Below are 26,419 nucleotides of genomic sequence, written 5' to 3'. Positions count from 1 at the left end.
CGGTTCCTCTAGCCATCCAGACGTGTGGTTGACCGTCCATCTAGCTATTCGTCTTTCATTTGTCCATCAGTCTGTCTGTCGGGGTTTTCTGTCGGTGTCCAGGACAGCTGAGGAGGAGAGAGGAGGCCAACCCCACCGGCACCCAGCTGACCCCTGCCTTGGGAGGCCGGGGGCCCTGAGTGCCCAGTCTGTGTCTGACGCCGCGGGCGGGGCCCCAGGGCTGACATCGGCAGGGATCTCCCTGCGCCCCATCCCGGCCCCACCCTTTTCTGGTCCACGCATGTGGAGCGTGACTGCCACCTGCTGGGCCTCGGGCTGTCCTGCAGCCGGCAGGCCAGCAGGAGCAATGGAAGGGTGGGAGCGTAGTATGCTGTCACTGCCTGCTTCTCTGGGCACCCCAAGAGCAGGTTTGGTGGATGAGCCGGTGAGAGGAAGGCACATGACACAGGGGACTGTCTCATGAGCCTGGCAGGACCCCCCCGTGGTGACACTGGGGAGCCTGGTTAGCAGTGAGAGCAGAGATGCCCTGTGACTTTGCTCAGAACCTTCCTCGTGACCCTCTCCAGCCTGGCATACAGAAGAGACTTGGAGGAGAGCATTAAGATGCTCGGAGGAGAGCATTCTGGTGGATACCTGGGCTTGGATCCCAGGTCTGCCGTCTGTCACTTTATGACACTGAGCTAACTCCTCCGCCTTGTGGAGCCTGGTTTCCTCAGAGAAGAGTAGGAGTGCTTGCTCCACTCTGTGGGGGCCTAGATGAGGTCCTCAGCAGAGCACCAGGGCATGTGTTCTAATCCATCCTTACGGGGCGTCTGTAGATGCCTGTCACACCTGTTGCACAGGTGAGCTGCAGTGGCCCGGGAAGGGTGACTGGGGCAGGCTGACTAGGGGCCCCAGGGAACTTGAACCCAGGTCAGTCTGTCCCTAGAGCCAGCTCTGACTGCACACACCTGGTCCACTCGTGGGGCACGTGCCTTCCCATGGTCTCTGGCTTTAAGGGCCCTAACTGGCACCCCCTATTCTCTGCAGGGCACTGTTGTGGCCACACTACGTGTCTTCGATGCAGATGTGGTGCCAGCATCCGGGGAGCTCCTGAGACGGTACACAAGCACGCTGCTCTCCGGGGATGCCTGGGCCCTCCAGACCTTCCGAGTAGAGCACTCGCCCAACGAGACCTTGGCCCAGGCCAACGGCAGCTTTGTGCGGGCAACCGTGCATGACTACAGTAAGCGAGGCCAGGTGTGGCCTGGCTGGGCCCCTGGGGAACCGGTGGCCCACTCTCCTTGGATGGGGCAGCACCCTGCACACACAGACGCTTGTCCTGGCCCTCTGAGCACCAGGCAGCCGCCCCTTCCACTCCTCCTCCCAGCCTTTGTCTCTGCTGGGCTTGCCTGGGCCACCTTGGTGGGTGTTCACAGGCTGTCCTCTCCATGAACTGTCCTGAGGCCAACCCTGGCAGGACACCACAACACCTCCCCGTGCTGACCACGCCAGGACTCACTACAACACGTGTGTTGTCACCGAGGCCTCCCTCTGGCCCCTGGCACCTGCTTTGCCACCTCCCAGGTGCCCGAGTGCCCAGGGGTTATTGCCCCCTCCCCCCACCAGCAACTCTCTACTCACAAGGGGTTGATGTATCCATACAATAGCAGCTCAGTGTCCTAGAGTCGGAGGGTTCCACGATGATTGTCCTGTCTGGCTCCTGGAATGCGCCCACCCTCAGGGCCGAGCTCCAGGTGCCTGCAGTGCTCACCTGCAGGACGGGGCGTACTCATCCTCAAGCCTCCCTGCCTCCCTCCCCTGCCCTCCTGCCCGTGTTTTCTAGGATCACCTTTCAAATAACTCACTTGCACTTGGGTCCTTGTTTGGGGGTCTGCTTCTGGGGAACCCAGGATCACTGGTGCCTTTACCCCTTTCTGGCTGGCCTGATCCTATGTGTTTCTCCTCCTCCCCTCCCCCACCAGGCCTCTGAAGCCCTCTGTCCTGTGTGAGGGAAAACGTCATCCTAGCCCCTGCATACTCACTCTGGTGCCATGTGCACCAGAGCCCCCCCTCCCCCTTTCTGTCTCCACTAAACTAAAACTTTAACCTTGGCACACGGCGAGTGCTCAGAAGGGTGGAGGCTCCCGGGTGCTGGAGGTCTGTGGAATCCAAGGGTCCACAGGAGGCTGCTGCTGTTGAGAGTTCTCAGGGGCCAGCACGGTCTTCCCAGGGCCTTGGTGGTGGTGGTCCTTTACCTTGTGTGGCCTGCCCCGCACTCACATCACACACACACACACACATCCCCAAGGTTACCTCCCAGCTGAGAAGGGTCTTCTGGGCTCCCAGCTCAGCACAGCGACTCACTTTTAAATAGTAGTTCTACCTTAATGCCTCCCGCCAGGTCTGTTATCTGTGTCCGTGTGGGTGGAGGTACCTGTTTCCACATGTGCGCGGGGAGCACATTGGGGAGGAGGCATGCAGCGGTGTGGGACAGTGGTCCCAACCCGCAGGGCCCCCGCCCAGCATCACCGTGTCTTGTCCACACAGACACATACCCACCCCCCTCCCGCAGGGCTGGTTCTCAACCGGAGCCTCCCCATCTCGGAGAGCCGGGCCGTGCAGCTGGCCGTGCTGGTCAACGACTCGGACTTCCAGGGCCCCGGGGAGGGCGTCCTCCTCCTCCACTTCAACGTGTCCGTGCTGCCCGTCAGCCTGCGCCTGCCCAGCACCTACTCCTTTGCCGCGAGCAGGCGGGCCCGCCGCTTCGCCCAGGTGAGCCCCCAGCCTGCTGCCTGCCTGGGGAGGGGTGTGGAGGGGCAGGAGACCCCCAGGGTGGGTTGCTCCATTGAGCAGATTTCAAGCAGGGCTGGGGGGTGGGTGACACCCCCTCCCTGAGCTAAGTAGTACACAGAGTGGCCCCAGGGAGCTGCAGGCACGGGGCCAGGAAGGCTGGGGCCATGGAAGAGTGGGACAGTCATGAGCAGGGCTCGTGGGCTTTGTGGGCCCCTCTTCTTTGCCGTCTCCTTTCTTGGCGTCTTTAAAACATTTTGTACTCATGAAGGAGCAGCGCCAGGTAAATCTATGTATGCAGACCTGGAAAGACGTTCCTGGTGAATTAAGTGAAAAAGTGGTTTGCGTAAGTGTTGGTCTCAGGTGGCTCCCTATGTTCAAAACGAAGTCCTCATTGCTGGGAGTTTGCAAGTGTGCAAATGCAGGCAGCAATTAACGGTGGCGCCCTCTGCAGGGAAAGATAGGGAGCGCTTCTACTTTCCACTTTTCTGCAAGTACGTTTACTAGAGCTAATTTTGCATTTGTCGTTGGAAAATAACGATTAGAAATGGAAAAAATAAAAGTAATAAGTATTCGTCAAAAGAGATAAGGGATAGACAGGAGTGATCTCTTTTTCTCATATCAGCCAGTGTGTAACATTTTGGTGCAGTTCTTCCGAGAATGTTTCTCTTAAGCGCTTTTGAAAGTTCACTTGTGGTTACAGCAAGCATATGACTTAACGTACTGCGTTCTCCTAGTGGGGCAGCTGTGGCCACATCCTCTTTAGAATGTCCCGTTTAGGGCCGTCTCCTATTTTCCAGTGGTTTTGCCAGTTTCTGTGGTTGGTTCCCTTACCTCCTGGCAGCCACCCGGGGCCAGCGGACGAAGAACCCAACCCTTGGACACATCCAGGCTCCCCACCCTGCCACCCAACCTCAGGCCTTTCCTGGAGGCAGGGGTCAAGGGTGGTGGGAGGTGACAAAGCAGAGGGGCCTGAGGGGTGTCTGGGGGGCTGAGCGGGAGCAGGCATTGCTGGAGGTGGGTCACCTGTGCTCCAGGAGACTCAGGAGGGCACAGGGACCCGAGTCCCAGTCGGGCCTCAGACTCACTGTGGTCTCTCACCGGCTCCCCAGTTTTTATGATCGTAAATTGAGGATGATGGCCTTGGGCAATTTTGAGAGTCACTGCAGAGAGTGGAAGTGAGCCCAGGAGGTGGTTTTGTGTGGAGCCCAGGAGGTGGTTTTGTGTGGAGCCCAGGAGGTGGTTTTGTGTGGCATCAAGCGTGGGCTTGGAGGAGCCTGGCTCTGCCCTGGGCCTGAGTCGGGCTGAGCAAGGGCATGGTGCGCGGCTGCAGGCAGGGCCCTATCCCCGCTCCCCCACCAGGCCCCCAGCCCTCAGCCTTGACTAGTCAGAGCTTCTGATCTCAAGCCACCGCAACCCTTACGGTGACCCGAGTGGCTGAGGGGGTAAAAAGGAGAGTTCAGCTGACCAGCTCCGGGCCCCAGTGACCACAGCTGCCAGCCTAGCATCCCTTCTCTCCCAGGGGTTCCAGCCCAAGTCCCAGGAAGGCCCCCTGGGTCCTGTGTGGGACAAACAACCATGCTGCATGAATCGTGGCCGGGGTGACATGCTCTGACTAACCAGGCGAGTGACCTGGCTCGGGCGTGGACCGCCCCAGCCATGTGCACTAAGGATGGGAACTGGTGATCCCCAGAGCAAAACTGGCCTGGCCGGAAGAGAGGGAGGTGTGTAGGAGGCATACAGGCTGCCTTTGTGCCTGAATGAGTGAGCAAGTGAGGGCTGAGCTGGGCAAGCCAGCAGCACCTCCCTGGAGGGCCAGCCCCAAAACCAAACCCCAGTGCCCCGTGCTCTTTCACCTCCGGCTCTGAGGAGCAGGTATGGATGGCGGTCCCATGGTCTGGGCAGGGCAGGACCAGGCAGGCGCATGGCCTGCAGGTTCCGGGGGCGTGGAGGATGGGGAGATGGGGAGCTACCATCCTGGGCTGAGTAGGAAACTGTCCTGGGACTCAGGCTGCCAGGGAGCCCCTCCAGCCACCATCACAGGTGGTCCAGCCACCCAGCTAAGGATTCCCTGTGTCCCACGCCTAGATTGGGAAAGTCTGTGTGGAAAACTGCCAGGAGTTCAGTGGCATCCACGTGCAGTACAAGCTGCAGCTCTCCAGCGCCAACTGCAGCGCCCTGGGGATGGTCACCTCGGCCGAGGACACCACGGGGACCCTGTTCGTGAACGACACGGGGGCCCTGCAGCGGCCTGAGTGTGCCCAACTCCAGTACACGGTAGTGGCTGTCGAACGGCCAACCCGGCGGCAAGCCCAGGCCCCGCTGCTCGTCACGCTGGAGGGGACATGTGAGTGCCAGGGCTGCGGGGAGGGTCGGGATGGACGGGGCGTAGTAGAGCCTCGGGCTTCTCCCACAGAAGGGGCCCGGTCCTGCTGCCCCTCCCTAACTGGTGGCTTCCCTGAGCCTGAGCCTTCTTCCCTGTAAGATGGGAAAACGGTGCACGCTGCACAGCCAAGCTGGAAGGATGACAGGGGGAAAGTGTGAAACAGTTTAGCCCAGAGTGACAGCATTGCGGACGGTCGCTGCTGCCCATCACCTCTGTCAACGCGTCCTACCCGGGCACTTGCTTTAGGGCTGCCAGATACAATAGAGGACCCTGGTTAAACGTGAATTTCAGGTAAACGACAAGCAATTTTTTTGGTGTAAGTACGCCTCGTGCAACTTTTGCAGCGTCTCTTAGAAGACAAACTTCCAAGCGTGTCACCGTGATATTAGGGGATATTGTGATATTTACACAAAGCAGGTGTTCACCGTTATCTGAAGGTCAGGTTTAACTGGGTGTCCTGTGTGTCACTGGCCGAGTCCGGCCACCTCACACCCTCCCTCCATACTTGGCCCAGTAGCTGTCCCCGCTTTGTGACCGTGGTACCACCCCTTCCCCAGCAGCCCCCTCACTGCCCTGCGCCCCGGTGCTTAGTTACTACCTCCCCTCTGGGCTCAGCCCGTGGGGACAGCTCAGCCAGCGCTGCCCTCCCCCGTGGGTGCTGGCGGCTGGACACAGGGCCCAGGCTGGCCCCCTGTGACTTGCTTTCTGCCCCCCCCAGACGTGGCAGAGGAGCCAGGCTGCCCCGTGTCCTGCGCGGTCAGCAAGAGGCGGCCCGAGTGTGAGGAATGCGGCGGCCTGGGCTCTCTGACGGGCAGGTGCGAGTGGAGACAGGGAGACGGCAAAGGTAGGCCCCGTGCAGAGCCGGGTGGGTGATCGGGAGGGTGATGACGGCTGAGTGGAAAGGGCGTCTGTGTGGGCCCTGCCAGCCTCTGCGGTGCCCTCCACCCCCGCCCACTCGGAGTCTCTTCCCCAGCGCCTTGTCCCCTGCTGTGACTCCTGATGCCAGGAGAGGGTGGACGTGAGTGCAGGGTGGCATGAGGACATTGGGGCTGTTTATCACCGTGGGATCACAGGTGCCTGAGGCTGGACTCGCTCTGGGCTTGGGAGGGTCTGGGCCAAAGTTGGGATGTGCGTGTTGTCTTTTTATTTTATTCTAAATTTCTGTACATATATTTGTCCCAAAACTAGATGTGAATTGGCATCTGTGTCTCCATTTCTCTACCCATATACACATAAATTACATGTACAGTTGTGAATATATTGACCCAATGCTTTTATTTTTTTTAACTTTTTATTTTATGTTGGAGCATAGTTTTGTTTTTTTTTTTTTTTAATTAATTAATTTATTTATTTATTTATTTATTTATGGCTGTGTTGGGTCTTCGTTTCTGTGCGAGGGCTTTCTCCAGTTGTGGCGAGCGGGGGCCACTCTTCATCGCGGTGCGCCGGCCTCTCACTATCGCGGCCTCTCCCGTTGCAGAGCACAGGCTCCAGACGCGCAGGCTCAGCAGTTGTGGCTCACGGGCCCAGTTGCTCCGCGGCATGTGGGATCTTCCCAGACCAGGGCTCGAACCCGTGTCCCCTGCATTGGCAGGCAGATTCTCAACCACTGCGCCACCAGGGAAGCCCCGGAGCATAGTTGATTAACAACGTTGTGTTAGTTTCAGGTACACAGCATAGTGAGTCAGTTATACACATACAAGTATCTATTCTTTTCCAAATTCTTTTCCCGATTAGGTTGTATGTAATATTGAGCAGTTTCCTGTGCTATACAGTAGGTCCTTGTTGGTTATCCATTTAAAATATAGAGAGTGTACATGTCAATCCCAAACTCCCTAACTATCCCTCCCCCTAACCTTCCCCCATTCACCCACTGCTTTTATTTTTTTGTATTTCTTATAAATTTATTTTATTTTATTTATTTATTTTTGGCTGCATTGGGTCTTCGTTGCTGCGCACGGACTTTTCTCTAGTTGTGGCGAGCAGGGGCTACTCTCCGTTGTGGTATGCGGGCTTCTCACTGCGGTGGCTTCTCTTGTTGTGGAGCACGGGCTCTAGACACGCAAGCTTCAGTAGTTGTGGCACATGGGCTCAGTAGTTGTGGCTCGTAGGCTCTAGAGTGCAGGCTCAGTAGTTGTGGCGCAAGGGCTTAGTTGTTCTGCGGCATGTGGGATCTTCCCGGACCAGGGCTCGAACCCGTGTCCACTGCACTGGCAGGTGGATTCTTAACCACTGCGCCACCAGGGAAGCCCTCACCCACTGCTTTTAGACACATAGTTCACAGACCCTTTTCAAAGATCTAAAAGGTGGATGAGTATAAGGTAGGTTACACTGTGCACATCATTCATAGTTGGCTTTAGTTCATAAAAACACAAACCCTAAAAAAAATTCAAAATATCCGAAACGATCTTCAGAGAAGCTCTACCTGGGAGATCCCAGCCCAGGGAGAGTGGCCCCAAGCAGGAGGGACCTGCACAGCCTTGGGCTTAGCCTGCTGCTGGCTCCAAGCCACGGCCACCGATGTGAGGGTCCCACTCATGGTACCGCCTTGAGAGGGTCCCAGCCTTGTCTGGTCTCTTCTGGCCTCCTTGATGTGAGCCCAGGCAGAGCCCTGGGACTGCCCAGCTCCTCCAACCCTCACTGCCCGGGCTGCCCTGTACACCCCGGACCCCCAGGCTCTCCTCAGGGATGGGCTCCACGTGTGGTTTTTCTCGGCTCAGGCCTCGGTTTGCTTCTCCTTGGGGGAGGCCCTGGGGTGTGGCCCTCGTGGCTCTGGCAGTCTGACCAGGCTGGTGCTCCCTCATGGTAGTAACTGCCTGCTGTGTGCCGTAGGGATCACCAGGAACTTCTCCACCTGCTCCCCCAGCATCAAGACCTGCCCCGATGGCCACTGTGACGCCGTGGAAAGCAGAGACGCCAACATCTGCCCCCAGGACTGCCTCCGTAAGCACCGGGCCTGCGCGTGTACCTGAGCAAGGGCAGGGCCTGGGAAGGGGGTGTAGGTAGCAAGCTGGAGGGGCTTGGACTCCCACCTGCACTTCAGCCAGGCCAGCCGACTTCCCGGGTTGCGTGCGCTGAGCCTTTTTCTAACGTTTCATCTGAACAAAGGGCTCTCCTCCCCCAAGACTAGCGCCTGCTGGCCTGACCCACCCTCTCCGGTGTTGCCCTGGCCGACTCACGGGGGTGCGGCGCCCTGTCCCCCATTCCGCTGGCTCCCGGCTGCCCCTGCTGCCCGTGCTCTGCTTCTGAAAAGTAACCGTGTGTGGACCTCAGCAAGGGCCCTGGGCAGCCTGTGGGTTCCTCCTCTCGCCCGCTGTGGCCAGGGGACTGGTTTGGGGGCCTGTCGTGCTGAGACTCCTGCCTGGGTGACACAGACTTCTGAGCTCACTGCGCTCCCTGGGCCTGAGAGTCCTGACATCAGGTGGGGAGGGGCCTCTCACGCTCCTGTCCGGGTGGTCTGGCTGGTCAGGTCCCCCCGAGGCTGAGTGGGCTGCTGAGTGGGTTGTGTCCATCATCAGGGGGCGGCAGCATCATTGGTGGGCACGAGCCTGGGGAGCGCCGGGGGATTAAAGCCGGCTTCGGTATCTGCAACTGCTTCCCGGAGGAGAAGAAGTGCTTCTGCGAGCCGGAAGACAGCCAGGGTGAGCTGGCTGGGGCCACGTGGGCAGGGATCCCCACACCTCCCTGAGCCCCAAGGAGCGAGGGAGGAAATTGCGGGAAGGCGCGGAAACCCAGGAGACCTTTTGCCTTCCCTCGGGGTCTTGGTTCCCCCATCTGTGCAGACAGGGAGCTGGGTCAGGACCTCTAAGACTGCCTTCTGGCCTGAAGTTTGGTGTTGTTTTTGGGGTTTTTTAGTCCGCGCCATGCAGCTTGCAGGATCTTAGTTCCCCAGCCAGGGATTTTTTTTTTTTTTTTTAACATCTTTATTGGAGTATAATTGCTTTACCATGGTGTGTTAATTTCTGCTTTATAACAAAGTGAATCAGCTATACATAAACATATATCCCCATATCCCCTCCCTCTTGCGTCTCCCTCCCACCCTCCCTATCCCACCCCTCTAGGTGGTCACAGAGCACCGAGCTGATATCTCTGTGCTATGCGGCTGCTTCCCACTAGCTATCTATTTCACATTTGGTAGTGTATATATGTCCATGCCACTCTCTCACTTCTTCCCAGCTTACCCTTCGCCCTCCCCACGTCCCCAAGTCCATTCTCTACGTCTGTGTCTTTATTCCTCTCCTGCCCCTAGGTTCTTCAGAACCTTTTTTTTTTTGTTTTTTTAGATTCCATATATATGTGTTAGCATACGGTATTTGTTTTTCTCTTTCTGACTTACTTCACTCTGTATGACAGACTCTGGGTCCATCCACCTCACTACAAATAACTCAATATCGTTTCTTTTTATGTCTGAGTAATATTCCATTGTATATATGTGCCACATCGTCTTTATCCATTCATCTGTCGATGGACACTTAGGTTGCTTCCATGTCCAGCCAGGAATTATTGAACCCGTGCCCTCGGCAGTGAAAGCACGGATCCCTAACCACTGAATCACCAGGGAACTCCCTGGCCCGAAGTTCTGTGGTAAAGGGTGGGCTGGAAAATTAGTTCTTTCACCAGATAACTCAGTGTCTGCTCGGACTGTCCCTGTGCAGGGCCTTGCTGGGCCCATGGCATTGGCCAAATGGGTCCCCATCCTCCTAGCCAGAGCCTCTAGGTGCTTCTTCTGGGACAGCACGTGCCCCACTGAGCACATGCGGAGCTTTCCTGCCTGAGCCCAGGGATGCTTTTCTGGTATTTGGGTTGTTATTGCACAGCCCTAGGTCCTGGGCCACTTTTCTTTCCTCCCTCCTTTATATTGACTTTAAAGAAAATACAAAATACATCAGGAACACAGGGGAAGAGCTGCACTTCCCCACCAGCGCCCCCGGGCCTCTGGCTTCAGTGCAGCATTCTAGGGTGGGTGGGTGCAGGTGTGCATGACCTCTGCTGTGTGACCTTAAGCAGGCTGCTTATAAACTCTCATTCCTTCTGGAAAAGGGTGGTAACAGTCTCCAATAGCAAAAACGTACAGAACCGTACCTGCTGTGGGCCGCTTCTGTTGGAGGGTTGGCAATTACTCTCAGACCTTCACACCAGCAGTGCTCTCCAGGATGCTCAAAGCTGGTCACAGCAGACACTTCCCGGCTGTCCTGGGCGTGGCGGGCTGGAGAGCTGCTCTGTACCAGCTCCTGTGGGTATCCGGGGTCCCCCTCCCGGGGTGTCATCTCTCACGGCCCACCCCCGCTGCCTGCAGACCCACTGTGTGACGAGCTTTGCCGCATGGTGATCGCGGCAGCCGTGCTCTTCTCCTTCATCGTGTCCGTGCTGCTGTCCACCTTCTGCATCCACCGCTACCACAAGAACGCCCACAAGCCGCCCATCGCCTCAGCTGAGATGACCTTCCGCCGGCCCGCCCAGGCCTTTCCCGTCAGCTACTCCTCATCCGGTGCCCGCCGGCCCTCGCTGGACTCCGTGGAGAACCAGGTCTCTGTGGACACCTTCAAGATCCCGGTGAGGTTCCCCGTGTGGCCTCGGGGCTGGGGAGGCAGCGCCCCCCCCCTCCGGGGGGAGGGGGCCTGCAGGTGCCGCCGGCCTCTGGTCTCGGGCAGCTGGGAGGGGAGGAGGGGACGGGTCACCTGGGGCTAATGCGTTCTCACCCACCGGGAGGACACCCTGAGCATTCCAGCAGCCCCCTGCCTTCACTGAGCGGCCTTCCAGGGAGGGGCGGAGAGCATGGAGCAGGGTGGAGGATGATGGGTGCTGATTTACATGGTCTGAGATCTGGGCCGTTAGGGTACGGGGAGGGTGGGCCGTGCTGAACCTGACCGGGAGCTATCCTGCAGATGCCCCAAGCGCTGGGAGGAGGAAGGCTTGGCGGAGGCGCTGAGGAGGACCATGGATTTTATTCTCAGAGGGTGGGACTTTGGGGGTGGGGCCCGTGTTCTGCCTTCATTTCAGCGGGCCGCTCTGTTGGGAGTCTGTGGGGTGGGAGCCCCGTGGGGAGGCACTGTCCCCACCCCGGCGAGAGAGGCTGGCAGGCCGGGGCTTGGTCGGGGTGGCAGCAGCAGAGAGGGGAGTCTGTCTCTGGCCCCGAGGGAGGGGGCGCTGAGGGGCCCCTAGGGCACCTGCGGGGGAGCCAGGCCCGGGCCTGTGACCGGCCGGCCGATGAGGAGTGCCAGCCAGAGCCAGCATGCTTCCCAAGCCCCTCCTGCATGGCAGGGCCTGGGCCTGCGGTCAGCGTGGGCGCCTCAGACACCACCCCGACCTGGCCAGGCCAGTCCTCTGCCTGCCGTGCCCTTCATCGCGCTTGCTGGGAGCGCCCAAGTTGCTGGCAGCCGGGTGCTGGGAGGGGCTGAGGGAGGTGGCCAGAGCTGAGGGTGCGTGGGGACAGAAGTTCTACCCACGAGGCTGGGTAGGGAGCGTTGCGCCGTGTGCAGGAAGCTTGGCACCCTGGGGCCACAGTCCGCAGCCCAGGGTAGGAGGTAGCCAGGGTTCATAGGAAGTGCCACCCAAGGGGGGCTGGCCCCTCGGTGAGGGTCTGGGCCGTGAGGGCTGTTCCCCGACGTGGTGGCCACAGAGGCCTCCCTCCTGACTTCCTTAGTTCCCATCGCTCCGCAGGTGGGGTTCTCCAGCCCCAGCGGCATCTCAGCCTCCACAGCAGGCGCATGGGCGGAGCCGTTTTGTTCCTTTAAATGCCCTGGCGGTTTGGGCTGAGGCGCACGGCGAGAGTGGTGCTGGTAGGTGCGTGCGCAGGGGGAACCCCTCCGCAAAAACCACCCTCGGCCCACGTTACCTCCAGCCCAGAGCCCAGAGCAACTCAGAGCCGGGCCCGAGGCCCGGGGGCCCCGCTGACCAGCTCCGAGGTCTCCGACGTGCTACGCAATCTTTTGGCCTTTGTTTTGTCTTATGTAAAGTGGGGGGAATGGTTTTTAACGTTTTTAAGAGGATCAGATCAGTGATATCTACCTTAGCGCAGTCTCTGTGAGCAGTAAACTGTTATCCAGTGCAGGGTGGACACCAGGGCGGTGGTGACCGTGTTGTCAACATTGACCCTGACTATGGGTTCTTGGGGAACCTGAGATACCAGGAAGCCCGGGAACTGGCTGGAAGGCACCCCTGGCCGTGGTGCTGAGAGGAGGCTGCCTTGCTCCCAGATGTCAGAACACAAGGCTCTGTTCGCTGGGGGGCATTGCGTCCCCAGTGGTGTCATCTCTGTGTGTTAGGCGAGCCTGGCAGGGCACAGCGTAAACAGCACCTGAAGCCACACCCACTCGCCACCCAATTGCAGCAAGGCTTGGGGTAAAGGATGCCCAGTGCTGGCACAGGAAGGCAGGTTCCAGACTGGATTCAGCATCCCCAGAATTCAAGTGCATGAGCCAGGCTGGGGGTCTGGGAAGGTGCCCCGGTGTGGTCTTGAGTGGGCATGGTATGTGGATGGGACTTCGGTGGGAAGGCAGGGGGGTGCAGGTTCAGGGTAATGCCTGGGCCTATGGGAGGAGCAGGGTCTTCCACGTATTGGGGTGGAGGTTCCCAAGGAGCATGGTGGTACCTTTCCACGGGCTGCCACACAGGGAAGGTGTCCTTGACACTCCCACCAGTAGCCAGGGGTCCTGGGCTTGTAGGCAACTTGGGCCACTGGTGCCAGTTCGGTTCTCTTGGGAGTCCTGGGGGGGGTCTCTGGAAAGGGCACCTGGAGATCTGGGCTGCTGGCCAGTCAGTGCCTTGTGGCCTGGTGTCCAAAGCGGAGACGGTGCTGAGCAGCTTGGGCCTGACTCCCAGGGAAGAGGCCATGCTCCCCTGTGAGCCCCTGTGGGTGCTGAGTAAGCCCTGAATCCCTCATTGGACAGACAAGGGCACGGGCCTGGGGTGGCACAGGGCATCTTCGTTAGACAGGGGCCAGCGAGGGTACGGACATACGGAGTCCAGGCTGGTTTGTGGCAACACCTGCCTTCCCATGGGGGAGACACATCATGTCACGACACCTCAGGGCCTGACTGTGGGGTCCTGCCCTTGGACATGGTGACTCTCACGGGCTGGTTCAGGTGACGGTCAGTTGTCTGCACACTGGAGCTTGTCCACCAGGTCTTGCCTTTTTCCTTTTCTCACCATCTTTCTTCCCTCTCTTCTTGTCTCCCTTCCTTCGCACCCAACATAGGAGGATCCAAAGTGGGAATTCCCTCGGAAGAACTTGGTTCTTGGAAAAACTCTGGGAGAAGGAGAATTTGGAAAAGTGGTCAAGGCAACGGCCTTCCGGCTGAAAGGCAAAGCGGGGTACACGACTGTGGCTGTAAAGATGCTGAAAGGTATCTGTCCAGGCAGTACACAATGATGGTTCTGCCACACACACACCTGCGGGAGCCCCAAGGGGTGGATGAAACCACGCGACAGCCAGGGTTCTGGCAGCTGGCCTGCTGCCTCCTGAAGAGGCCCCCCCGTTGCTCTCCCTGAGCGGCTACAGTCTGGGGATCCCCACCGTGGATGACGTGGGCTGGCGTGGTCCCTGGAGAAGCAGGGTGAGGACGTTCCTCCCTTGGAAGGTTCTGGAGTGGTGCTACTTCTGTACCAGTGTTGGGTAAAGATCCGAGTTTAAATTAAAAGCCCTTTTGGTTTTGGACTGACAGCTCTCCCCAACCCAGTCTGCTCCATTCATTTCTCTCAGCCAAGCATCCGCCAGAGTCCTGGTGAAGAGACCACCTGTAAGGACCAGTCCCTGCCCCCTAGGGCCCTGCCTTGCCCAGTCCCCACTGGTCCTCAGCGGGTCTGCCCCGCCCCGGTCTTGCTGCAAGCTAGGCGTCCTCACTGGTGTTTCTCAGCAGAGACTGGGTAGATGGCCCTCTGCCACAGCTGGGCTCTGGCCCAAGTGGACCAACGGAGGGCCCAGCGGCCGTGCAGTGGACACAGTCGGCTGATGTACACGTGGGTTCAGCAGTCAGGGGGCTATGCAGTGCAGAGTGCTTCTGGGTACTTGCCCAGGCCCTCAGACTGGGGTCGCCCCTTGCCCATGAGACCCCAGGCCCTAAGGGGCACAGTGAGACTGGCCCTGGGTCACCCACATGTGGTCCAGAGAGTCCCAGTGCCCCATCTCCCAGCTGTCTTCTCATCTCCAGACAAGTCTGCACCCAGAGGAGGTGACACAGCTGGGCACTGGGCTGTGGGACCACTGACCCAGCAGGACTGTGTAGCCGCAGCTTTTGTCTCAGAATACCTCCACACCCAAGCTTCTGGTGGGAGCCCGAGCACGCTCCGTCCACCCTTGGGACACGCGTGCTCAGCGTGGTTGGAGGACTTCTGTGATGTCTGGCGGTCTTCACCTTTCTGCAGGGCCTCACCCGCCAGTGTTGAGTGCTTGGTCAGCAGGTGTCCGGGGACAACAGGGAGTCCCTTTACCTTCCCAGAAGGGTTAACGAGGGGGTCTCTGTGCACCACTGTCTTTGAGAGATGGTGATCACAGGGAAATAATGCCATTTGTGAGCACAGCACAGCCCTGGGAGGCTTTCCATGGAAAGATCCGCTCACTTGGACGTGTGCTTCTTGGGTTCTTACTCCCCGGAGACACACGAGGCTGCTGTTGACCCTCCCACGGGCTGAGAGTAGCCCCAAGCAGTGGGATCCTTGCAGGCCTCGTCTGAACCTGGGTAGGATGTCTCTGAAGGGAATAATGGGTCTGAGCAGACCGCCCCCCACCCTCGGTGTGGGTGCCGTGACCCAGCAGGGCTGCGGAAGGGGCTAACAGAAGGGACCGCTTTGCAACCTGCTGTGTTTACGTGCATTTCAGAGAACGCCTCGGCGAGCGAGCTGCGGGACCTGCTGTCAGAGTTCAACCTCCTGACGCAGGTCAGCCACCCGCAAGTCATCAAGCTCTACGGGGCCTGCAGCCAGGACGGTAAGGCCAGCCTGGGACGAGCGGCCGCCAGGCGCAGGCCAGGGGCCTCCGGGCCGCCCCATCCTGCCTCCTTCCCCTTCCCCATCCTTTCCTCCTTGGGCCCCTGTTCTCTCTCCTCCCGGAAGCAGGGTCTGCGGCTCTGGCTCCTGCCTGGAGCTTGCGTGCCAGTGAGAGGGCCGAGAGGGGTGCAGCAGGAGTGCTTGTGTGAGGCCTTCCCCGCGGTGTGCTCCCTGGGCCTCCCAGTGCTGCCATGAGGTCTCCGGGGACATCCTGGTTGTCAGCACCCTGCTCCAGGCAGAGCCCCCAAGGCAGGGAGCTCCAGAAACGAGCAGTACCTCCTGGGCACGGGGAACCAGACATGCCATAACCTCCGGGTGACCCCAACCCCAGCCCTGCGTGGCAAAGGCATTGTCACCGTCTCTCACATAAAAGCATCCTGCTCTGCTGGTATTCCAAACCTGCTGTGCCACCCAGGGCACCTCCCAGTGTGTGTGTGTGTGTGTGTGTGTGTGTGTGTGTGTGTGTTTGTGTGTGTGTTTGGGGTGCGAGGGAGATGGGGCTGACAGGGAGAGGGCAGCAGGGACACTGGTCAGCGCCAGCGGAACTCAGGGCTGGGCCTCGGGCAGGACTGCAGCCCAGAGCTGCTGAGAGCAGGCAGGAGCAGGGAGCAGGTGGCCACGGGCAGATCCAGACTCTGCCTCTGTCAGCCGTCCCCAGGCCATGCTGTGGCAGGACCGAGGATGCAGAAAGGCCTGACATCCTAGCAGCAGGGGGTGCCTCCCAGGACAGTCCTGAATGCAGTGACTGCTTGCCTGGGGCACCCAGGGAAGAGGTCACGCTCGACCACCCAGGCAGCTGGCTTTGGCATGGCCCCCGCAAGGCGGAGAGCCAGCGATGTGCGAGTGAGCAGGGGCTTAAGTCCTCAGGCTGCCAGAACGCAGGTACTTGCCCCCCAGAGCAGGGCTGGGTCTGTCTGCCCAGGTGCAGAGCCTGCCCAGGGGCCCTGTGGCCTGCTGCGTGCTCTGGGAAGCAGTTGCCCAGAGCTGGCCTGACTTCCGCCTGCCCGGGGCCCCGCAGGCAGCCAGCCCACAGCCCCCTCTGCCCCCAGGGCCGCTGCTCCTCATCGTGGAGTATGCCAAGTATGGCTCCCTGCGGGGCTTCCTCCGAGAGAGCCGCAAGGCGGGGCCCGGCTACGTGGGCAGCAGAGACAGCCGCAACTCCAGCTACCTGGACAACCCGGAGGAGCGGGCCCTGACCATGGGCGACCTCATCTCCTTCGCCTGGCAGATCTCGCGGGGGATGCAGTACCTGGCCGAGATGAAGGTGTGTGCTGCCCCAGCTCTGCCCTCCCCTCCGCCTGCCATGGGCCCGGGTTTCAGGGGTCCCTGCCGTTGTCTTCCTTGCAGCTCGTCCATCGGGACTTGGCAGCCAGAAACGTCCTAGTAGCCGAGGGGCGCAGGATGAAGATCTCGGATTTTGGTCTGTCCCGAGATGTTTATGAAGAGGATTCCTACGTGAAGAGGAGCAAGGTACCAGGTCCTGGGGTGTGCCGGCCTGGGGCTCCCAGGCTGGGTGTGGGCAACCGTCAGGGTCCCCGCAGGGTAGGGGCAAGATATTTATCTGGAGAAGATAAAGCAGATTTTTAGAGTATAAATTTCCAGCCCTCATCCCCAAACCCTTCCCTAGTCCTGGGTCCCCAGAGACCCAGCTCAGGACTCAGCCCCAAGTCTGTTCCTTCTCTTCCTCAGGGCCACACGTGGTCTTGCAGAGCTGCCCGCTGGGTAGTGGGGACCCTGCAGCTTCTCTCGCTTTTGATCACTATCCTTTTCGAAGGTCACCTAACACTGCAGAAATAACAACCTTCTTCTCTGCAGTTGTTCCTCTTGATTCTACAGAGCGAAAGTCACTGTTTCCTTTAGTCCTTTGCTTAGAGGAGAGAAATGAAATAAACCCGAGCTTGCTATTCATTCCTTGTAGAAGGGAATGAATCGCTTTACAGGTGGGGATTCTACTGGGACGAGGGCCTGGGAACCCCTGCCTAAGAGAGTTTGGAAGATGCACCAGGAGACCCTGGAGACAGGGTCTGGAGTCGCAATGTAGGGATTTCAGAAGCTTTTTCCAAGTCACTGAAACAGGTGGTCAGGGGCCCTTCTCGGGAAATCTGGTTCCCTGGCGTGGTCCAGTTCTCTGTGGCATTGGTCTTGACCCTCTTAGTTCTGTTGCCCTCTCAGCCCCTCTCCTGCAGCCTCCCTGTGACAGACTGGACAGGGCCAGCTCACGGGTACCTTCAAGACACACAGCTAACCTGGCATTCAGAACATATGCTGCTCAAAAAGAAAAACACAAAAAGTGACGGCGTACACTTCAGCTTTGCTCTGAGGGTCAGGAGAAGACCTGGTGTTGCCAGGGGCTGTGAGGGTGATGTTTCATTTCTTCTGGGGTGTCCGTTGTGACAACACATCTCAGAAGTGCTGCAGGGGAAGTGGAGAGCGGCTGCTCCCTGCCCTGTGGAGGGCGGTGGACAGAGCTTTCCTGTTGACGCATAGGTCCTCAGGAAAGCCCCGTGTCACGAAGCAAGGAGCACAATGTGGCCAAGCACGTCCCCCAGGAGCACAGGCTGTAGGCAGCGTTGTTGGGAACACACACCCCCGAAACAGTCACACTTCATTAAGGACATAAATCCTAAAAAAAAAATTTTTTTTTAGTTTACTTAATGTATTTATTTTTGGCTGCATTGGGTTTTCGTTGCTGTGTGCGGGCTTTCTCTAGTTGCGGCGAGCGGGGAATATTCTTCGTTGCGGCCCGTGGGCGTCTCATTGCGGTGGCTTCTCTTTTTGCGGAGCACGGGCTCTAGGTGCGTGGGCTCAGTAGTTGTGGCGCACAGGCTTCATTGCACCGTGGCATGTGGGATCTTCCCGGACCAGGCTCAAACCCGTGCCCCCTGCATTGGCAGGCGGATTCCTAACCACTGCGCCACCAGGGAAGCCCAAGAATACTTTTTTAAAAAGGAATGATAGTAAACGTTGCATTGAAGTCTCATGCATGCCTTTTTTTAAAAAAAAATTGATTTCTGCCTTAACGCTGACCTATTTGTACGGAAAAGCTATTTCTCAAGTTGCATTAGAAAGGATTTGTTAGGTCTGACCCCAGCACCTCTGTGGTAGGGGGCACTCTTTCAGAGGATGCTAAAAGGGCCCTGGGATAAAATAAGAGGTAAAAACCAGCCCGAAGGCACACACACAGGTTTCTTCCCTCAGAGCTTCTCAGAAGAGCCTTTAGTGTGATTGTTTGCATCCGAAGTCCCCAAGATGGAAAATGCTGGATGTCAGTTTCCCAAACTCGTTCACCCTCAGAAATCAAAGGAGACCTCGCTGCGTGGTGTTCCTGGCCCACCCACTGGGCAGCAGCAGCCAGGGAAGCGTCCACAGGGGGACCTGGCTTGTGCTCGATATCAATTTCTTGGGTCTCTTCTCAACAGGGATGCGGTGCGTGACAGCCACACGTTGCGTAGATGTGGGCAGGCCAGCTGACTCCCTCTGGTGTCTCAGTCAAGCCTGCGAGGGCCAGGCTGGGGCTCCGGCCCCTGCGAGGCGCCAGTCCTGTACCCAGGACCACTCTGGTGTCATTACTCAGCATCCCCTCAGAGCTGGAAGAGCCTGGGACGTGGCCCCCCCCTCCCCCCTCCCCCTCCCCCGCCAGTTCCCAGGATGTCAGAGCTACGTTAATGCCTTTCTTTCACACCCTCTTTAGGGTCGGATCCCAGTCAAGTGGATGGCCATTGAGTCCCTCTTCGATCACATCTACACCACCCAGAGTGACGTGTGAGTGGGTGTTGCCTTCCCGGGGAGGGGGGGAGGTTACACGTGTATAGGGCCATGCCACCTGTCTCAGCAGCTCCACTGGGGAACAGTGCTGGCCCTGAGTGCCTGTCGGCTCATGCCAGCCATCCACAGCTCATCCCGGCTCGAAGCTGCCAGGGCTTTGTGTATTCACTCAGCAGTTGGCGAGGGCCCAGGCAGTAGTTCTGAAAGCTACTACTTTCAGAGTGTAAGGGTGGAGTGTAAGGGTGTGAGCCATGGCTGCAGACCCCCTCGCCTCCCTCGCTCTCCCCTCCCCTCTCCTCTCTGGGTGTCTCTGACACACAGGCTCAGCCAAACAGTTCCCCTCCTGTGGGCCTGAGCACAGGCTGGGCTCAAGCAGGTCCCTGGGGACTGGTCCCCGCCCACAGGCAGGGGTGGCCTTGAGTGAGTTTCTAGGCAGGTGCCCCAAACTACTCCAAGATGGGAACCAAACCTAAGTCTTCCAGGTCCAATTACATTTTTGATAGTTTTCAAAAATACAACAGACTTGTTTCCAAGTGTTCTGCTCTGAACAGGCTTGCATATTTTGAACAATGTGGGCTGTGAAAAGGCAATTCTTAGACAGTTTTAACAACTGTGTTCTGATTACAAAGTTGACTGTAAGACAATTGGAAATGCAGGGGAAAGCAAAATGAAGAGACTAAAAACCACTAGGATCCCACCACCCCTAAGTAACTACTGCTGGCCCTCGCAAGCATGGCCTAGAGTTTTCTGTGGCGTGCAGGTATATGCTTTTTGTGACTGTAAGTGGGCTCGTGTGATAATACTGTTTTGTGATATGGTTTTGTCCCCCCTTCACAGTAAATTTTCTCTCACAGTTAAGCATGTTTTCTATAGCAGTGCTTTTTTTTCTTCTAAGATCTTACGAAAATTTGCAAGCACGCAGAAAAGGTGAAGGAACTGTGCAGGGAGCCCTCTGCCCTGTGGCCTAGGTCCCGCCTACGTTTTGATGTGCTTGCTTGGCTGCCCTGTGCCATCTGTGATGCTTAAGAGCATCACCTCAGGGGCCAGCCGTGTGCCCTTTCGGGTGAGGGGGCTGAGCTTGGGCGGCGGCTTGGCAGGGGTGGGGGCAGGGCAGGCAGATGGCTCATCCCCACCTCTATTCCCCATCCCATCTGTTGGGTCAGCACAGGCTGAAGCTGTGAGCGCTTGGGCCGCTCTCTGTACTGGGGACTCGGGGTCAGACACTGCGGGGGGGATGAGTGTCTGGTGCACAGAGGGCACTGCAGACCCAGTACAACCACTCACTGGTCCTCTTGCTCCCTGCAGGTGGTCCTTCGGTGTCCTGCTGTGGGAGATTGTGACCCTGGGGGGCAACCCCTACCCTGGGATTCCTCCAGAGCGGCTCTTCAACCTTCTGAAGACAGGCTACCGGATGGAGAGGCCAGACAACTGCAGCGAGGAGATGTGAGCAGGCTTTGCTCTGGCCCAGCCTTCCTCAGACACAGACACACTGGACTTTGGCGGGCATGAGACACATGCACTCATTCTTTCCCGCTCCTGGGCAGCCCTGGGTGCCAGCCCAGGGCGAGCTGGGTGGCGGGTAGTGACAGGCAGGACATGATGGGGCAGAAGTCAGAGAACCACCCTTGAGTGTGACGGCAGATGCTGGGGACCCTTGACTCCACTGGGGGCTGGGTCGGCCTCCTGGAGGGACTTACAGGGATGAGGGGGAGCAGGACCTGGGGAAAGGTGGTGGAAGGATGAGAGGGTGCTTCAGACTGAGGGAGCAGCTTGAGCCAAAGGCCAGAGACCTGTCCCAGGATGCTTGGGGCGGGGTGGGTAATTCAGAATGGCCCCAAGGGCGCATATAGGGGAGTACACAGGTGGAGGCACAAAGGCAGGCAAGGAGTGGGCAGGGGGCGCCTGGACTTTAGCCCTAGGGCACCAGAATCTTCTCATCTGATGGTGGTTCCATCAGGTGATTCTCAGAGGACAGGTTGAGAACACATGAGAAGGGGTCATCCACAGGCAGAGGGACACTGGTCCATTCATTCTACAGAGTCTGTCGTGTGCCTGCCACGTGCTTGGCTCGAGGCTAGATGGGGGAGTGCAAGGGTGAGTAGGTGCCACCTCCCTGGACGGCCTGGGCTGACAGGCAGGGGCCCAGCGCACACCCACGTGGTAGCTCCGGAAGCCCTGCAGCCATGCCAGGGCCCCAGGGGAGGGAGGAAGGTACAAGTCAGAGTGTGATTGGCAGGTGTTTGTGTTCATACCCAGTTCGTCCTTCCTAAGAGTTTTAATGACCAGCATTTCTGCCTTAGCCATCATAGCGGACACAGCTGAACCACAGCGCCAGACGCTGTGAGCCCCTCCTGACCCCTCAAGCTCTGACCCACCTCAGGGAAGGATGTCAGTGACACAAAAGCAGCTTTGAGGTTCGGGAGCAGAGCCCCCGGGGCCCAGGGCACTATACTGAGTTTGGTGGCTATGACCGGGCAGTCCTTGCTGGATTGTCACCGCCCACCTGTGTGTCCCATCAGGTACAGTCTGATGCTGCAGTGCTGGAAGGAGGAGCCAGACAAGAGGCCAGTGTTTGCCGACATCAGCAAAGACCTGGATAAGATGATGGTTAAGAGCAGAGTGAGTACCTGGAGCCCATTCCTGGTGCCGGCTTCCCGCGGGCCTCCCACCGGCCCGTGGAGTTCCCAGCGCGGAACGCAGAGCGAGGCTGCCTGGAGGGAGTTGGTCGTGCTGCCCCCAGGGGGAGCCAGCGACTGAACACTTGTCCTTAATCCAGGCCTTTTGTGCTTCTTTTTTTTTTAACATCTTTATTGGAGTATAATTGCTTTACAATGGAGTGTTAGTTTCTGCTGTATAACAAAGTGAATCAGCTATACGTATACATATACCCCCATATCCCCTCCCTCTTGCGTCTCCCTCCCACCCTCCCTATCCCACCCCTCTAGGTGGTCACAAAGCACCGAGCTGATCTCCCTGTGCTACGCGGCTACTTCCCACCAGCTATCTATTTTACGTTTGGTAGTGTATATATGTCCATGCCACGCTCTCACTTTGTCACATCTTACCCTTCCCACTTCCCATATCCTCAAGTCCATTCTCTAGTAGGTCTGTGTCTTTATTCCTGTCTTGCCACTAGGTTCTTCATGACCTTTTTTTTTTTTTCCTTAGATTCCATATATATGTGTTAGCATACTGTATTTGTTTTTCTCTTTCTGAGTTACTTCACTCTGTATGACAGACTCTAACTCCATCCACCTCACTACAGATAACTCCATTTCGTTTCTTTTTATGGCTGAGTAATATTCCATTGTATGGAAGAAACCAAGATTTTTACCTTGACCCTTAGGAAGAGCCCTCCACAGATAGGGGTGGGAGGAAAATATTCCAAAGCCAAACAGAATCATTTTCAATAACAGAACATGAGGAAGTAGAGTTGAAATGACTATGTCCTAAATTCATACGCTATCAGGGGCCCGGCTGGGGGTGGGAAGTGACTAGAGAGCAGCGGAGACTGTGACAGACAGGAGCCCACCAGCTGCCCCTGAAAGGCCCCTCACTGTGGACACCTGTAACCTGTAGGGACATGAGTGCCGGCATGTGTCCTGGGAGCCCTCTGAAAGGCCCCTCACTGTGGACACTTGTAACCTGTAGGGACATGAGTGCCGGCATGCCGGGTCTTCTGAATTTTAAGGGATATTTATGTTGTTTCCCAGTTTCTAATAGCAACTCATTTAAATTTCCAAAACCTCTGTGTGGGCCAAACAGTCGTATCCGTGTGCCTCCAAGTTTACAACTCCAGGTGACTGAGGAAGTCAACAAAGTCTCCACTAATATTGATTAAGCAATCGCTGACTCCCACATTCTGTGTTAGATGCTGGGCATACAAGTAAACAAAACAGGCACAGACCTTGCCGTCGTGGTTTTGTCCTTCCATCGACACATTTACTAAAAGTTATTTCTTCAGAGCAAGATGCATGGACTCGGCCACTTGTAATAAAACTCAGCATCGAGCATCAGTGTACCGTTTGGGTGAACCCTGTGAGTGCAGGGTTGTCCTAAACACAGGCTATAGCTGATGCCAAAAGATGGCCTTCCTAGAGCGGTGCTGAGAACCAGCCAGCAAAACGCTGGAACCGTTCTTTACACATTTAACCAGGGAAGTGGAAATAGCAGGTATTCAAGAATCGTCATGCTTGGGAGCTGAAGCCTATCTGTAGCAGCGTCCTCTGCAAAACCCACATCAGTGCCTCAGATTGCTGAGTCCTGACATGATGTTCGAGATGCTTGGAGGGAAGCTGGAGAGTGCTTCTTGGCATTCCTGCAATGAGTCATGGGGCTGCAGCGAGCTCTCCCAGAGCCTTGGGTTTTGCAAACAGGCCGATTCTCCAGTGCTGGGCCTGGTGCCCCCAGTGCTGCAGAGAGAGAACTAGGACAGTGAGGGAGCACATTTGTGCCCCCGAGGAGGTGATTTTCTAAGGGGGAGCGATGAGGACCACGGAGCAGGGCCAGGCGAGGCAGGGGCTGGAGGAGCTCAGTGCTGGCGCCCTGGCGAGGGGCTCAGGTCTCACAAGAGGCCAGTAGGCATGGGGTGGGACTCTGCCAGGGCTTCTGCTCTTGGGCAGGGAGTGGCGGGCGTGTCCAGTAGTGGCCTGCGCCAGGGGTGACCAGCCGTCTCTCCCTTCCAGGACTACTTGGACCTGGCCGCGTCCACCCCATCCGACTCCCTGCTGTACGACGACGGCCTGTCGGAGGAGGAGATGCCCCTGGTGGACTGTAATAACGCTCCCCTCCCTCGAACCCTCCCCTCCACGTGGATTGAAAACAAACTCTATGGTAGAATTTCACATGCATTTACTAGATTCTAGCCACGTTGTTCCTCTCTGCACTGTCCTTACTCTCTGTAATGCTTTTTAAGAGTGTTTCTGGTCTGAATGAAGCCAAAGTCTGCTCTGAACCTTTTTGTTTGTAAATGTCTGACTTTGCATCCGTTTACATTCAGGCATTTTTACTATTCTGTTTTTTTAAAAGGATGTGAAAATACGTGTAATTACCACACTGCCCAGCAACTTAGGACGATAGAGAAGAAAGAGGGCAGGGCAGAACTCTCAGGGGATATTGAGAAAATGATGACTAAGTCATTTCCTGGGTGGGTATCAAGTCATAGTACTTCTAATTTAACTACTGGGATAAATTTACCTGATCTGGGGAGGCATTTAATTTAGAAAGGAGGAGCCAGCACCACTCTGCCTGCACTAAGAGCGCAGCCAGTGGCCGTTCCCCCAGACCCCGCCTGGGTGGAAGGCAGCTCTTGGAGGCCACCTGGTGCTGGGGACCACCATGGCGGGGGGAGGGGAATGGGGGGACACACGCAGACTGCTGTTTTCACATCCTTTGCGTTACAAACTGTCATGACAGTTGTCACTTATGAAGTCAGTGCAAAAAGCTGGAGCAAAATGCTTTTTGAAAGAACGTAGTGTGTGGTGCTGTGGTCTTGCAATGGACAGTAAATCCGGTTCTTGCCAAAACTCCTTCTTTTGTCTTCGATTCAGTACTTGAAATTTTTTCCTGTTTCCTAACTTCATCATGGATTGTTTTGAAATCTTGGAGTTTCAAGCATTTTTCTGCCGAGATTGTTCCTTTTGCATGCCTCCTGGGTCACTGATTCCTTGCTGGTTAGTGCTACTTGCCATTTGTCCTGTCGACGCTGTGGGGCTCGCCTGCGTGCACCCTTGGTTTGGAAGATCCTCTCCTCCGTGGTAGGCTGGGATGGAAGACAAGCAGCCTCCTTTACATTAGAGAACTTTTTATAGAAAGTTTCCTGCTGCAGTAAGCCATGTATTACAGCAAGGTGCTGATGCTTTATGCTGCCTTAGAAAAAGAGTTAAACAGGTCAACAAATATTTATCAGATTTGAGAGTCTGAAGCTTATAAAAGTCCAAATTGGTAGTTTCTGGTAAGCTGCAGTTACCAGAGAGCACGTGATGTTTCCCCCCAAATGTTACCCATGTTTTGGAAACCTGGAGCACGAAACTCTGAAGGCAGTTGGCCCAGAAACCAGAAGTTTGGTTTGAACCTCAAAGGGAGTTTTGCCAAGGCCTTACTGTCTGCACATGACGTTTGGGTTCTTCAGTGCAGAACAAATGATCTGTTTTCATTTTTAGGCATGTCAGACCCGAACTGGCCTGAAGAGAGTCCTGTACCACTCACGAGAGCCGATGGCACCAACACTGGGTGTCCGAGATATGCAAATGATAGTGTATATGCTAACTGGATGGTTTCACCCTCCGCGGCACAATTAATGGACACGTTTGATAGTTAACAGTTCTTTGTGAAAGGTAATGGACTCACAGGGGAAGAAACATACCGAGAACAGAAAGTCTGCTGGCCCCTCCTTGCATATTTCACACTGGCTGGTGGTTTTCCCTCCCAGCAGACGTAGCGCTCTGGACGAGTGTTCTGAGTCCAGCATGTAGGTGTCCCTTCCTCTTCAGTCCACGGCAGCACCCAGCGCTGGTCTGGGTTCAGCAGTGAGCACCACGTACTCCGTGCTCACACGTGTGGGTCCCTCACGCACTATCCAAACTGTTTGATTTTTCCAGTTGCCGCCAAACGAGGCCACACGATTTAAACATGAAGCACACACACCAAAAAGGCAGCAGGAAAAAAACAACTGGCCCAGACGACCTGTCCTTGTTCAGAATGAGAGCCCGGCCAGGCCTCATAGGGTTGTCAAAGCCCAGCCAGGGCTGGAGAGGGAGAGGGGACCTCGGGACAGGCCTCGGCTCAGCCTTCGAGATCCTGAGAATGTTTTTTTGTTTTGTTTTGTTTTTTTAAATCATGTAACCTTTTCTTAAGGAGACATTTGATTTTTATCATGATTAAAATGATTCCTAGATTTAGCACAGTGGAGAGACGTGATGCCACGTTTGCTGTGTAGGTAGGTGGTGTGAGGGGAGAGGGCTCCCAGGACACAGTTGTTCCCGTCGCTGAGTAATCACTAACCCCCTGACGAGAAGTGTATGGAGGAGCGGGGCCACTGAGTGGAGTGACCTCGTGTCCAAGGACTGCTGACGGCAGAGACTTGGCTGCTGTGAATCCCTGCACCCCACAGCCTTCAGCGTCCCCCCGTCCAGCGCTGAAAAGTGACGGAGGCTCATCTCACACATTAGTGGGTGGGACTTACGCTCAGTTTCAAAGGGACAGTTCAGCTAGTTAGGTTAGAAGTACCATCGACAGTGACACCTCTGATTACGATTCTGATGTGGAAAAGACAGTGTTTTGGCTCTTATAGAGCTTGTGTGAAAAGGTACATGTATCCACTCTTCCTGTGATTGTAACGTAATGCTGCTATGGTAAGACGTTTCTGTTTTTTAGGTTCTGACCATGACTCATAAGCTTCTTATCGTTCTTTACTGCTTGTTTGTGGTCACAGACACTCAGCGCTCCTCCCATCCTGCCAGGGTGGCTTTCAGGAAGTCCCAGCGGCTCTTCTTTCTGTCCCAGCGCTGTCAC

At 56.8% G+C, this 26,419-nt stretch overlaps 1 protein-coding gene across 1 annotated transcript in view; it reads left to right on the top strand.

Annotated features, from left to right (window-relative positions):
- Positions 1-25,574, top strand: part of RET (ret proto-oncogene) — a 61,066-nt gene extending 35,492 nt beyond the window's left edge. The window contains exons 5-20 of the mRNA XM_036829601.1: positions 1,030-1,225; positions 2,555-2,754; positions 4,861-5,119; positions 5,877-6,002; positions 7,991-8,101; positions 8,677-8,799; positions 10,455-10,711; positions 13,356-13,503; positions 14,976-15,083; positions 16,192-16,406; positions 16,490-16,612; positions 18,834-18,904; positions 20,213-20,350; positions 21,427-21,526; positions 23,593-23,740; positions 25,069-25,574. Coding sequence (XP_036685496.1) covers positions 1,030-1,225; positions 2,555-2,754; positions 4,861-5,119; positions 5,877-6,002; positions 7,991-8,101; positions 8,677-8,799; positions 10,455-10,711; positions 13,356-13,503; positions 14,976-15,083; positions 16,192-16,406; positions 16,490-16,612; positions 18,834-18,904; positions 20,213-20,350; positions 21,427-21,526; positions 23,593-23,740; positions 25,069-25,226 — 2,481 coding nt within the window. The 3' untranslated portion in view covers positions 25,227-25,574. The remainder of the gene's footprint in view (positions 1-1,029; positions 1,226-2,554; positions 2,755-4,860; positions 5,120-5,876; positions 6,003-7,990; positions 8,102-8,676; positions 8,800-10,454; positions 10,712-13,355; positions 13,504-14,975; positions 15,084-16,191; positions 16,407-16,489; positions 16,613-18,833; positions 18,905-20,212; positions 20,351-21,426; positions 21,527-23,592; positions 23,741-25,068) is intronic.
- Positions 25,575-26,419: the final 845 nt, after the last annotated feature.

Source organism: Balaenoptera musculus, chromosome 16 (assembly GCF_009873245.2).
Source record: "Balaenoptera musculus isolate JJ_BM4_2016_0621 chromosome 16, mBalMus1.pri.v3, whole genome shotgun sequence".
Classification (NCBI taxonomy): Eukaryota; Metazoa; Chordata; class Mammalia; order Artiodactyla; family Balaenopteridae; genus Balaenoptera; species Balaenoptera musculus.
Note: the sequence above shows the minus strand (reverse complement) of the source record. Positions and strands in the feature narration are given on the sequence as shown.